This window comes from Pyrgilauda ruficollis, unplaced genomic scaffold (genome assembly GCF_017590135.1).
Source record: "Pyrgilauda ruficollis isolate IOZ18807 unplaced genomic scaffold, ASM1759013v1 scaffold33, whole genome shotgun sequence".
In the NCBI taxonomy this organism is placed as follows: domain Eukaryota; kingdom Metazoa; phylum Chordata; class Aves; order Passeriformes; family Passeridae; genus Pyrgilauda; species Pyrgilauda ruficollis.
In genome coordinates this window covers 3,039,741-3,054,013 of record NW_024524711.1, presented here as the reverse complement: position 1 = coordinate 3,054,013, position 14,273 = coordinate 3,039,741, and the positions used below count along the sequence as shown (strand labels likewise).

The 14,273-nt window shown below is 39.2% G+C and overlaps 2 protein-coding genes across 3 annotated transcripts in view; one reads left to right on the top strand and one right to left on the bottom strand.

Moving 5' to 3' along the window:
• The window catches only part of COG5 (component of oligomeric golgi complex 5), a 174,508-nt gene extending 172,539 nt beyond the window's left edge, over window positions 1-1,969 (bottom strand). Inside the window, exons 1-2 of the mRNA XM_041474602.1 lie at window positions 1,847-1,969; window positions 886-1,025 (exon numbers count right to left, since the gene is read on the bottom strand). Coding sequence (XP_041330536.1) covers window positions 886-1,025; window positions 1,847-1,901 — 195 coding nt within the window. The 5' untranslated portion in view covers window positions 1,902-1,969. The remainder of the gene's footprint in view (window positions 1-885; window positions 1,026-1,846) is intronic.
• DUS4L (dihydrouridine synthase 4 like) lies at window positions 1,860-11,490 on the top strand. Of its 2 annotated transcripts, none has more exons than XM_041474608.1 (7): window positions 1,860-1,997; window positions 2,481-2,615; window positions 2,887-3,008; window positions 6,322-6,439; window positions 7,845-7,967; window positions 9,375-9,601; window positions 11,062-11,490. In XM_041474608.1, the coding sequence occupies exons 2-7, from the start codon at window positions 2,506-2,508 to the stop codon at window positions 11,310-11,312; spliced, it is 951 nt and encodes a 316-aa protein (XP_041330542.1). In that variant the 5' UTR covers window positions 1,860-1,997; window positions 2,481-2,505; the 3' UTR covers window positions 11,313-11,490. The 2 variants fall into 2 exon arrangements, with proteins under 2 accessions (XP_041330542.1, XP_041330541.1); XM_041474607.1 differs by lacking the exon at window positions 1,860-1,997 and adding an exon at window positions 2,012-2,168.
• Window positions 11,491-14,273: the final 2,783 nt, after the last annotated feature.

Here is a 14,273-nt window from a genome sequence, read left to right as displayed (position 1 = left end):
CATTTAAGCACCAGCATCTCTACATTAGCCAGATGCAGGGAAAAGCAGGTACATCTTACAGGAGAAAGGCTTTTCAGAACACAAGGTATTTTAACTCACAAAAGCAGCAAGCTCAGAATGATGATCATCAAAATGATGATCAGTAATTAATTAAGATGCTGACCTCTTAATTAAAGCCAGCAGAGCAATCACATTTCAACACATCTTGATATTTAATAATAGTTGTAAATGTGAAGTTACTAATCACACCATAATGTATATTCTTTTTTTTTCTATTTATGGCATTTATAAACTAGTTCCCAAAGAACTTACTAATTGGGGCAGGGGGTGGAAGCAAGTTTTGAAACTACACACAAACTTAACAGGTGTTCTCATTGCAATGTCTACTGTGCATTTATGATTTCTGCACAGAAAACGTCTTCTATCTTAACTCAAAAGCCTTCCTGAAGGTGTAGAGGTGTGTTAGCATAGGTTGTATCTGCCTAGCTAAAGGCAAGTCTTAGGGCTTATGCTACCCTTCAGCACAGGATGTAAGGGTGCAAGCTCTCCCTATCTTCTCACAATGCCATGCTGAAACATGGCCTCAAGTGTTTGTGATAGTTGACACAATAATTTGTAAAGAGTCTTCCTTCTCACAAGGAAGAGTAAAACAGCATACAGTGATAAGACTACAAAAACTGAAAAAGTACATGGCTGCCTGGTAGCAGTATTGAGGGCGGGCTTAACTGAGTTAAACTCACTACTAGTTTAGCTGCAAACTGTACCTTTAGTAACAGCCTGTAGAGGACACTGGACAATTTCACAAGTTACAAGCTTATAAGAATACTAAGTTTTTGACTAGTTTATATCAATCACCCCAGAGTATCAGGTATGCTTTAAACTTACTTGTACATGCAGCTCTTTATCCAACTGACTAATACCTTGAGCAAGTTTAGCCAGCTGCTCAGCTATCACAGCCTGATGGATGGACTGGGAAGTGTAAGCTTTCACATCAAAGTCTTCTCTGAAGAAGTCAGCATAACATTCTGGAAAAGGATTTAGGATTTTAGGGTTTTATCTTCATGGTTCAGAAGAATGAAATAATATTTATAGTCCTACAGTGTACAGATTTCTGACCTTCAATTTCTTCAGCATAACAGTAAATGTTCTCTGCATCACATAGTACAAATGTCAGAAGAGGCCACAATCATGAGAAACAAGTCCGGAACTGGTCACTGAGATTCGTCTGAGGTTCGTGTTTGTTTTGGGGATTTTTTTTTTCTTTGCAAATAGTGATAAAGTCACATGTTTCTTTAGTCCCCACACCCTCCTCTTGAGCAGAATACACTAAAAAGTATCAGTACTTATTTTCTCAAACTTTACAGTGTAACCAGTGGAAGCTGTTGAGCCTGTACCCATAACCAAACACACCAGTCAGCTGCAGATCACTGATAAGTAGCAAGAAACAAAACTTCATGAAATCATACCGGATTTCGACAATGTGAAACTCACCGGTGTGAGTTTATAAAGCAATTATGAAATGCTGCTACAATTATGACTCTGGATCAAGCAAGACAGGGTTCCCAGACAGCTACTCTTAACCGAGCACCTTGGCCTCTCCTTCAGTGCAATTTTTTTCTCTGGGAGCAAGCGAGCCCGAGCGCGCACTCCGCGCACCGCGGTCCCTGCCCGCGCCGGGGCACTCGCTCCTCCGCCCGAACTTCGCCGGTGCGGGGCTCCCCCGCCCGCCCGGCCCAACGCCGCCTCCCAGGGGACCCTCCGGGCCGCCGCGGACGGGCCCCCGGCGCGGTCGTGCCGGCGGGGGCTGTGCCCGGCGCTGCCCCCCGAGCCCGCGGCCGTGCCTCACCGTCCGCCCGCAGCTCGGCGAGCGCCGGGGCGGGGGCGGCCCCCGCCTCCTCCATGCTGGCGGTGCCGGAGCCCGCGCGTCACTCCCGGACGCGGCGCGTGGCGATGATGGCGAAGGCGCGCGACGGAGCGGGCGGCGGCAGCGGCACGTGGTGAGCGGGGCCGCCGGGAGCGAGCGCGGCCCGGGCTGTGCCCGAATGAGTTGTGCTGGGGGGAGCTGGGCCGTGAGGGGCTGTGCAGGAGGAACCGTGCCCAAATGGGCTGTGCAGGGGATAGCTGTGCCGTGAGGGGCAGGCCGTGCCGTGGGGAGCCGTGCCCGAATGGTCTGTGCATGGGGGAGCCGTGCCGTGAGGGGCTGTGCCGGGAGGAGCCGTGCTGTGACGGGCTGTGCAGAGGCAGGCTGTGCCGGGGGGAGCCGTGCCGTGAGGGGCAGGTTGTGCATGAGGGAGCCGTGCCGTGAGGGGCTGTCCCGGGCGGGCTGTCCCCGGCGGGCTGTCCCCGGCACCCTGCGGGGGAGCAGCCTCTGGCCGGCCGCTTCACCAGAACCAAGTGCTGTGTAAACTGTGCCGCTCTGCAGCATAGCCTGTGAAAAATAGCTGAATGACGGACGTTTCCGACTCTGTTTGTTTTTCCAGATGCCGAAAGGACTGTTAATTATACATGATTGATGACATCAGAGAAACTAAAGAATGCCAACTAAAAGATCCCATGGATTTGTTTCATTCTGGGCAAGTTGTAAAAATATGTGCTCCTATGGTCCGCTATTCAAAGTAAGTAACTGTCGTGTCAGCTCTGTCATTTTCTCTGTTTAGAAACTTGTTTCTCAAATTTATCGTGACTAAAAATGGGTGATTACCTTCTTCTCTTTTATTTAAGACAGAGATAGATGTAGAACATGTTTTATTCTACATATTTTCATCCCAGACCTACAAATATAATACTCAAACATCCCCACAATACTGTATGTTAGAACAGCATTTTAGGGTAGTTAATCAGAAAAATGCCTTAACTATTTACCTCTTAATCTTCGTGTGTCTGCAGGTTGGCTTTCAGAACCTTGGTTAGAAAGTACAGCTGTGATTTGTGTTACACACCAATGATAGTGGCAGCTGATTTTGTGAGATCTGCAAAAGCCAGAGACAGCGAATTCACAACAAACAAAGGTATTATTTTTAATAAGCCATTGCCTCATCAGAATGTTTTATGTGGTCATAAGCCAGGTGAATTGACCAGGTGAATGAAGTGGGTTACACACCTTGACATCTGTTAATAATTTTGGTATATTGTCTGATTATAAAAACACAAATAGTCTAAGTGAGAGTAAGCACAGTCCAGTGATAGTGGGTGAAATGAAATAGTGGAAAACCTTGTCTCCACCTGAAATCAAGGCCTCCAAAGTGATTTATATCTGTGGGGGCTGACCACACATAGTTGCTCACTCATTCCTCCTTCATTCTCCCAGCAGCACAGGGGGAGAATAGCAAGAGCAAATGAAAGAAAAATTCATTTGTCAAAATAAAGGCTGCTTAATATGTAAAGGAAAGAAACAAACAAGCAAAGGCATTCTCTTCCTACTAGCACACCAAAGCCAAGCCACTCTCCAAGCAGTAGCTACTCTGGAACAAAAATTCCATGTCCCAATCCACCTTTTTCTTTCCCTGTCATTCCAGTTTCCTTGCTGAGCTTGATATACTTGTTATACAGTATGGAATACTCCTTGTTCCTGTTTGGGTCAGCTGTCATAGCTTTGTCTGCTGCAAACTTCTTGCCCACCCCAGTCTGTTTTTTGGGGGTAGGGGGAAGCAAAGTGAAAAAACCAGGAAGTTTTGACACTGTGCATGTACTTTGCAACAACAGCCAAAACAATTGTTTTGTGAATTATCAACACTGGCTTTATCACAAAATCCAAAATGCAGCACCACACAGGCTGTTATAAATGAACTTCAAATAAATTTGACAAGTAACTCCATCCATCACAGTTAGGCCAGGTACAAGACAGCAGTAAGATTATTTTTCTAGCAATTGTTTCATGTGTGTTTCAGAGATAAACATTTAACTCATCCAGGAAATTTTTCTAGTCTCTAGCAAAAATAAGAGTGTTACTGAAGGTGAAAAAAGTAATAGACCAGCCATTGATACAGTGGAGTCAAGGACTGACAAAAGAAGAAGGGTTTCATATTAGCCAGACTGGAAGGTGGAAGGGGCTGTTGGTGGATGACTCGAGGTATGAGCGCAAGAAAGCACAAAAGAGACACAAAAGGAGGTTTCAGCATGGCTGGAGTTGAGGGGGAGAAGCAAGGCTTCAGGCATGGCACAGAAACATAACCAGAACAGCTATAAAAAGAAGAAGTATGAGGACTTGTACAGTGTCATGGCTATAAAGAGATCTGAAGTATGTGGGAAGAGGTGATAAGAATGATAGAGATCTGTTGGCATGAAGTGGCTGCAGCAGAACAGTGTGACAAGGAATATATGAGCATAGCTGCAGCTGGAGGAGCGAAAAGCACCTCTAACAGGCCAGTAAGATCAGTGTGGGGTCTATAAATTGGGATGATTCAGTCTGTTCAGAATTTGTGGTTTCGTAAGTGTATATGTAATAGGGAAAGTGTACTTCACTGTTTTAGCGTTGGCTATGTATTATGGTGCATTATTCAATTTGAACAGAGAAATTACAGAGAAAATTCACATTGGAAAGCACAGGTAGACTCTTATGAGTGGAATGCAACTTCAAAAAATCCATGATTAACTCATTGTATGTAAAAATAAATGAGTAAGAACATAACTGACTCAAATATATATGGCTCAAAGCTCCACAGTTACTAGTTTGCCCCCCTTGACTTTACTTACACTTCTGATCTACACAAAGTATGGTGGCATTGAAGTTCTGCAGCTCACATATGGAGTGTATTCTGGGGGGTGATGGGACAGGGAAAGAGGAGATGAAATGTTTCAATGTTGTAAACAACATCTTTTTCCTACTCAGATGTTTTATACTGTCCTTAATTTCACAGGCCTGTGAAACACTCTGCCTCATGCTTTGACCAGATTATAGTATTTACATTATTGGCATTTCTATTTTGTGTGGTTTTATGTTTAACTTGCTGGCTGTTTGGGGATTTTGTCTTCTAATTAGTGGGGTGGGTTTGCAATTGATATTTTACATTTCTGCTGCATTAATGTTTCCTTGTTGTGTATTTCTCAGAGGTAGGTATTCTTTGTGGTTGCTGCTAAAAAATTTTATGTGGCTAGACTCAGTATTTTTATTACTTAATGCTCAACAAAGAGAAACTAGGCATGTGGGCTTATTCTAAAATATTAGGTGTAACTGTAAATCTCTTCAGCTAGAGCACTGTATTAAAAGGACATTTTTGAAAATATGCATGCAATTTTTTTTTTGCTTGCTGGATTTTTAGGTAACTTCTAGAAGTGTCTCAGCTTGATTGAGAGGGTAGTTGTGGCCTTTCTTACTTTATCTCCACCATTTCAATAACCACTTTCCTCTAAAACAGAAAAACATTCAGAAAGCACTTGTGGTCTCTTCAGTACAAGAAGTACACTTGTTTTGTGCATTTGTTGGCTCATCTCTTTCCATCAGTGCTCAGATATCATGCTGCTTCTTCTTAACTACAGCAATTGTTTATATGGAAAGTGAGTGCTGAGACTGCTTGAGATATCTGAGATGCCTTTAATGTAATGCAGTAGCTGTAAAAGAGGAACTCATGTTCCAAATGACCATCTGGCTCTCTGCAGGGGCTTAGTAAATCACAAATAGTTCAGCAGACCCAAGCTGAGGAGCACTGGCACTTTGGTTTCTCACTAGAGACAAAGCTGCTAGAGCTGCTTCTGCACACGTGTGCTCATTCCAATTCTGCGTGTCACGTTGTGGACAAAAAACAGCCATGTTGGCACAGAAAGGGAAAATGATGGGCTGGGATGAGGAAGGGCAAAGCTTGTGGGTGTTTTAGTTCCTTCCTGAAGGATTGTTCTGTAAGCAAGTTTCAGACCTGGCAAGACAGTCAGCACAGCAAAGGGGCAGCATGCAGACACGTACAAGCATGAAGGCTGCTGAAAATTAGAATGCCTGGTTTTGTGGATGGTCTTTGTGGAAGATTAGCAACTGTCATTCAGTGTCATTCAGAAAGTGTATGTTAAGCCAGCAATTGTGTAGTACACCTATATTTGTCTGAATTTCCACCTCTGTTAATAGACACACTCACTCAGTAAGTAACCCCTGGCCAGCTACTTTTGTTTATTTGTGACTGAGGGCTTACAGAATCACAAAACAGATGAGCTTGGAAGGACCTCTGTAGGTCATGTTGTCCAGCCACCCTGCTTATGCAGGGTCACCCGTACTTGGTTGCCAGGACCATGGTCAGACAGCTGTACAATATACAAAAATAGCATTCAAAATTTAGAACTCGTTCTTTTTATTTTCTGGGAATTTTTAAATCTCTATATATCTTTTCATTGGCATAGGTGATCACCCGCTGATTGTTCAGTTTGCTGCTAAAGAAGCACAGGTTTTGTGTGATGCTGCCCGGATCATCTGTCCTTTTGCAGATGGAATAGACCTAAACTGTGGCTGTCCTCAGAGGTAAAGTTTTGAACAAGCTGGGTAAATATGGGGAAATAATTGAGAGACTAAAGAATGCTGGTCTTCCTTTTCATCATAATTTCTATCTTAACCTAAAAATAGATTTCAAGAGAGTAAGAGCTTTTTAACCTGTCAGAAATGTCTATGTGGTAAGGTGCTGTTCTGAGTGCTCCCAGCTGCCTGTCACCATGGTGAGACTGGGAAAACTATATGTATTTGCCAACTTGCCTTTTTTAATTTCTGAGATATTGAGTGTTGGCTCAGAAATGTCCATCCATTCTCTACAACTGTTAAATGCGCACTACCAAAAAGAGCTTGCTGCAAATAATTTGCAGAGTGTTTTGAATAATGATGTAGCAATTTCCAGAATAATGAGGCAAGTCCGTGATGTCTCAGACTCGCTGCAAGTGAAGGATAGTCTTTAAAATAAAATTACACAGATAAAGTAGTGAAAATAATTTCTTCCATCTTTTATTACATTTGTAAGTATAGCGAATTAGTGATGTACTTCTCACATAAATTGATAAAGATTTTGTCTTGACAGTGAAACAGAGTAGTAAGATTTTCCTAATTGGTTCAATTGAGAACCATCTGTTACATGTGTGTCAGGCAGTCTTTTTCTAAATAAAGACCTGAAAAATGTAAGAAAGTCAAAGATAATATTACAGTGCAAATAAATGTAATTTCTCTATTCCAGTTAGGATTTCTTGACCTAAAACTATAGTATTTGAAAAAGCCTTTCTGGAGAGATCTGAGGCTTCTGCATGGAAATATTGGGGTTTTATTAAGCTAACTACAGTTAAGTATGTCAAACTGTCAATTTCTTTTAGGCCAAAAATACATGCTTACATTTGAATTGTTTGTTTCTTGTTAGTTTCAAAATAACAAAAGTTGGTGTACTTTATGTGCCTTTATAAGAAAAATTATTTTAAAAACTGCTGCTGTTAAGTGGAAGCAAAGGTTATTTTTGCCAGTCAAAATAGTGAGACCAGAATATCACTAAAATAATATCCTTACTTGCACTTCAAAAAATCCTCCTTTTCAATATGAAGTTGTCATCTATTTAAAAGAAATCCATGACAGGGGGAAGGGGAATCATCAAATTATTTCTTTTATGCATGCACTGTAGATTAAATTTTAATTTATTTTCCTTATGAGTCCATTCTGTGGACAGAAAATTGAACTTAAAGAGATTAGTAACTTGTCCAAAGTTCTAGTAGCACAATGGAGACTGAACCAGGATCTGTACCAAACTGCAAACAAATAATTGATCTACAGCCAGTACTATCTCTGTTCACTTAACCACACATTCTGAAGGTCATAAGGAAAGAAAGTGATGGATGTAACTGGTATTGATCTGCATTCCTTCAAATGTAGACTATGAGTGTTCTTTTTCTTTTTAAAGATGGGCAATTTCAGAAGGTTATGGTGCTTGCTTAATAAATAAACCTGAGCTTGTTAAAGATATGGTGAGACATGTACGGAGTCAGATCGACGACCCTAAATTTTCAGTATCTATTAAAATAAGGTAGGTCTAACTTAAGTGCTGTTTGTGGTACATGGAAGAAACCTTTTTTCTTTTTTTCCCTTAAAGAATTTAGTGTAATAGTAATAATATTTATAAGTCTGTTGATGCAATACACACATTATAGTAATTTCCTTACATGTGGAGACTGCTGAGATTTTTTGACTCAAATGTCTGGGGCAAGTAATAGAAAACTTAGAACCAGCACAGCCTTTGACTACTTACCCAGATAACATACTGTGAGCTAGAGTTCTCTTGCAATCCAAACAACATGAAAGTACAAGTTAAAATATGAGGGCTTCTATAAAAGAAAAGCAATGCATAGTCTGTATCATCACAAGGATTTGCTTTGTGAGCTCTTAGAGAGCAGAACCACAGTTATGGTTGGGTATGGGTAACAAAACTGAGAACTGGTCCCACAGCTGCTGTAAGGAATACATTCTGCTTCCCTACATCAGCTTCTAAACTTCTGTAGTCTTCTTTTTCATTGCTTTGTGTGCAGCCCAAAGAAAAGAAGGCTCCAGGGAGACCTTTCAGCAGCCTTCCAGTACCTAAAGGGAGTCCACAAGAAAGATGGAGACAGACTTTGTACAAGGGCATGATGTGACAGGACAAAGGGGAATGGCTTCAAACTGAAAGAGGGCAAGTTTAGATTAGATATTAGGAAGAAATTCTTTACTGTGGAGGTGGTAAAGCCCTGGAGTAGGTTGCCCAAAGAAGTTGTGGATGCCCATCCCTGGAAGTTTGTAAGGTCGGGCAGGAAGAAATTCTTTACAGCCCTGGAGTAGGTTGCCCAAAGAAGGTTGCCCAAAGAAGGTTGCCCAAACTTCCATCCCTGGAAGTTTGTAAGGTCGGGTTGGATGAGCTCTGAGCAACCTGGTCTAGTGGAAGATCCACAGCTTCCCCACGGCAGGGGAATTGGAACTGGGTGGTCTTTAAGGCTGCTTCCACACTGAACCATTCTATGATTCTATGACCATTCTTGATCCATTATTTAACCATATATCCTATGTACCTTTTGTTATTTGTCATTTAAGTTGCAACTCAGTTTCTAATCCTTCTGGAAAGGGGAACTATTATAAATTAGATGGTTTTTTTCCCCACAAAATATGCAAAATCATGGTGCAGATTTTAGATTTTTTGGGTACCCTTGCTCAATCTCTATAAAATTTACCATGTATATTACAGAGATGTGATATAATTGGGAAATGCTAAATTAAACACCAGTTTCCATACACTAAACTCATATATCTTAAAAACACCCCAAAAATCAAACACTGTTTCCCAACTGTAATATTGTCTTTTTACTGTTATTTATGGAAATCCGTGGTAATTCCTCCTTATGGAGGAGTGCTTTTTATGTAGGCCAGGAAATTTACTACCTACTGCTTTCATTCCTCGCAATTTTAGGATCCATGAGGACTTAAAAAGAACAGTTGACCTGTGTCAAAAAGCTGAAGCAGCTGGAGTTTCATGGATTACAGTACATGGGAGAAGTATAGAAGAAAGGCATCAACCTGTACATTACGATGCAATTAAAATAATTAAACAAAGCATGTCTATACCTATTGTGGCTAATGGAGACATTAAATCTTTAAAAGATGCTGAAAATGTTCATCACTTGACAGAAGCAGATGGTAAGATTAAACATACTCTATTCTCTAAGTAAACTTACCAGGTTTGAAGGTATTTATTTTGCATGTAAGTAGGACATGATTTGAGTGCTTTCTCTCCTCGAGGAGACAAATGAAAGAGGATATTTTAGATGCCTTAAAAAACTCATAAGCAAAATCACTGGTGATCATCAGAACACTAGAGCACTGCTATTCAAAGCCACAAATAATTATTTCCGAGGCAAATTACAAAAGCTCCGTGATTAATTATGCTATCTCATCACTCAGTAGTGGAGTTCAGGGGGACCTTCAGACATGCTGTCTCTTTATGGAGCTGATCATTTTAAAGAGCTGTAAACTTCCACTTGGAAATCTCTACTTCCTGCACATGGGAGCAGATTTCGTACAGTAAGAACACAATGGAAAAGGGAATATATTGTTAAGCCAGATGGTTAACTTCAAGGACACAGTGAGGCATTGCACTTTCATTTCAGTCATAGAATTTAGGGATTTTTGCAGTTATTAAGTCACAATAGATTCCTACAACTGTGTGGTTTCAAGACAGTATGGAAATTTGGTATATGTTCTGAAAAGGTAATCTGTATCTACAGACTTTGTGTCTTCCGGCTGCAGAAAAACAGGAAAGAGATCAGTACATGTGGCAGGTTGCTGCTGACACTGTTGCTGTTTAATAGCTACAACAGAAATTGACCCAAGCTGCCCTGCTGCTTACAGTGACTTTCCCCCCAAATACAGAGCAGGAAGCAAATGCATAATACAAAAAAATGTTCTCATAGTCCAGCTGACCTTCAGTAGCAAAAATATTAAACATTCAGTTTTTTCTGTCATGGACAATGACAAAAGAAATTCTTCATTTTTGATCATCCTATTTTTTAAGAAAAGACTTGAGTGTGATAGATTGTATCTTGATAGTGCAGAAAACCAGAATCCCTTAATCACAGAAAAATTACAATAGAATGGGTTTATCTGACAGTATTGGAATAGAGTTGCAAATACACTACACACTTGTTCAGAAAGATTTACTGCAGATCAAGAGTCTAAAATGTATTTAATTGAGCCATTGAGCTCTTAATGGAGGAAGGACAGTGAATAGACTGAGTTGCACAGAAAATTATTGGTCCTCTTGCCTCTTTCCATCGTAATTTTATGTTACAAAGGCAATAAATGTGTGTAACGAATAAGAACAAAGAACGAATTAGCTGCAGCTTCAAAATAAGGGAAGAAATGCTCCTGTGACCTGTGTTTTGTTTCAGAATTTCTGGAATGTGTTGGTAGGTATTGCAGATATTCTGAGGTTTGCCTTGTTCAATGGATTTCTCTGATACAACATCCCCGCTGTTGTCCCACTACTATCTGTAAGCTTTGGGTGGGTGTCCTAAGGGGTGTTGTACAAAATCTACAGGAAGATTTAGCATAAAATTGAAACTAGAATGTAACTTACTGCTTTAATTTCCAATTTGAAGGTGTCATGGTGGCTAGAGGACTCTTGGCAAATCCAGCTATGTTTGCAGGATATGAGGAGACACCTTTTCAGTGCATCCAGGACTGGGTTGACATTGCTCTTGAGCATGGAACTCCTTTCACGTGTTTTCACCACCACTTAATGTACATGATGGAGCGCATCACTTCAAAACAAGAAAAAAAGGTTTTTAATGTTTTATCAAGCACCTCAGCAGTACTAGATTATCTGAATGACCATTATGGTTTGGGGTAAATGGAAGTATGTTAGTCCTATGTAAACTTGTATTTTGCAATTGTCGATAAACTGTAAAAGTTTTCATTGAGTTTTTACTTTTTAGTCATATTTGTATATTGTGTAAGTATTTTCAACACAGCAAAACATTATTATTTGGATGATATGATATGATATATATGATTTTTATGTCTCCATTTTTCACATATTTGTATATTGTGTAAGTATTTTCAACACAGCAAAACATTATTATTTGGATGATATGATATATATTATTTTTATGTCTCCATTTTTCGCTCTAGAGAATATTCAAGATTCTACAAATGTGTAATTCTATTTCCAATGCACTACTACAGGGAGGATTGATTATTGTAAGGCCCTGGTAATTTAATTTTTCACCAGATAATTTCTCACAGCGATATGATTATAAAACTAGGGCCTTTCTTATATTAAACCTCCTAAAATCAGGACTACTTATAGATAATGACAGTAATTTCAAACCAAAAGAATACAAAGGGAGCAACTGTAGAAGTTTTTGCTTTAGATAACATAAGTTTAAAGCCCATCATACAATCCTTTTTTAAATTTGATGTTTCTTTTGCAGCCTAAAACTTTGTAACTTATTTATAACTTAGAAAAAATTCCATGCTTCTTATAGCGAAAGAAACACAGAATAGATAAACAATTATGGAAAGAAGGAAGAAGGAAAATGAAGAGGGAAAGAATTAGAAAGGAAGAGATAGTTTAAGTACAAACTTAGCTGAATCTAAAGAACAAGATTTTTAAGTTTAATCTAACTAAATTCAGTTTTGTTTATCTACTGTAGAACAATTGTATACAAGATTAAATCCCTATCATCTACCAAGCCAGAACTTTTTAGGTCAAAGAAAAGCTGACAGATTCTCTCAGTGGGGCTCTTGCAGTCCTTTCTGCCTGCTGGCATGTTGCTTATCAAAGCATGACAGCCACTTGGCTTTGAATCATTATATAGGGGTGAAATAGTGAAAATTAGAACAAGATAATAATATTACACACCAGCTGCATTTGTTCTGCAAGGAAAATTTCACAAAACTGTACAGTACAATTATTTGTAATCAAATATTTTTTTCTTTATATGTTTACACAGAAATTCATACCAAAAATTGCCGAGTTTTCTGACTGTGATTGTTCTATGAATATACATGTGAATAGTTCAAGGTTTTCTAAATAAATTACTTGGTTTTGTATGTAGTTGTAATTTTTTTTATTAGACAGCAATCTGGAGGAGGGTTGCTTGCTTTTGATGCTACTCTCCAAATCTTTTCATAGTTCAGGTATCTTAAATTATCACCATTTTTTAATGCAATAGCATAAAATACTTGATTAGTTTTCATAATGAATATGTCTGATTTAGGCATGTAAACAAAAGTTTGAAAGGCATGACCCAAGTCATCTAGTCCAGTTCACTATTTAAGGCAGCAAAGTTACGTAACTCTTCTGATATGATCACCTTCCGATGTGCTAACAAATGGAAAACTACAGACATGCTTTGCTCTCCTAGGCTAATTGAGACAACCTCTGCAACCATTTTTGGTGTGTCTCCATTCCTTCAGACAACTATTTTTTCACTCTTCTGGATTGTAACGTTTTCTTGACATTAGTTGGGCACAATTCTGTATAGCATTCCAGGTAAATTCCCAACAGTGTCCTCTACAGTTAATTCTTACTTCTAATACTTCACTTTTCCTCAACTAATATTTTTCAAGTAAATTATGAGCTCCCAGATTTAGAGCAAAAGTTCTTACTTCCCAACTGCATGACTAGGTATTTTGTACTACCAAATTTCCAGTATCAAGTTTATCCAGTTATGTTGCAAGACTCTTCTCCTCAGTTCTGAAATGCCTCCAGCCTCCTCTGAAGTAAAACTATGCAACTGAATTGTTAAAGAAAAGGATTTGTGAAAGTATTAAGTCCTTTGTTGCCATTTGTTTAAGAGTTTTATGATTTAGCTAGCAACTACTGTATGTAGCAAACTGTCCCATTAGCCTCAAGGAGCAGAGAAGAATAATTTATTATATATAATCATCACAAAGGCTTAATTTTTTCGGTAGTAGTGGTAAAATTGAATTTTAGGGGACTGGAAATACCTTGACCTATTTAGGAACTGAGTATTTGACGATTTTGAAGGCAGCAGTTGTTGTGCCTGTGTGAGATTAATCACAGAGATTTCTGCCTGAAGTACAAGACCTAGGTTGCTGTTAATATCGGTAGTAATTATGGAGTGCTTGATCTGGCCTTTTATGTTTCATAAAAGTCAGTGGAAATTCATTATCCCTTTTCAAGAGTGAAATGAATTGTTCACTTTCCATTCTGAATTTTGTATGCATCTGAACATGCTTCAGTGTGTTTCCATAGAATAACTGCAAAGTTGGAGTCTTTAAGACATACATTGAACACCACACTGTTCCAATATACATAAATTGCTAAGGATGAGAGTTATTCAGCTACCAGTGTTGTTTTTAGGATATGATCATATTTCTCATTATAAGATATTTGAATATGAAAAAATAGAAATAATTTCCATTCAAATATAATATAAATTTATAAATTAATATACAATATTATAAATATTTTTAAATCATTTCCAGTTTAAATTCACTGGATGTAGTCCTTCTCCTGTATATGTTACTTTTAATTTCACCAGGTGGTCTTTCTAGTTCTTAAATGTAACATAAGTACAAAGCAAGTAACATAAGATACAAAACATTGCTTCCTATTTTAGGTTCTTTGCCTCCTGTAACTGATCCTGTTCTTTATGTTAAACCCCCCTGCACAACAATACCATATTCTCATAATACCTCTATGCTTTTGCAACTTTTATCGTGCTACAGTAACCCCAGCACTCTCACACAGGCTATACAATTCCATTTTCTCTATTGCCTATCGTTAAATTTTTTAGGTCTCTTGCGTTGATGGTTGGGCAAAGGCAGTGTGTGATGATAA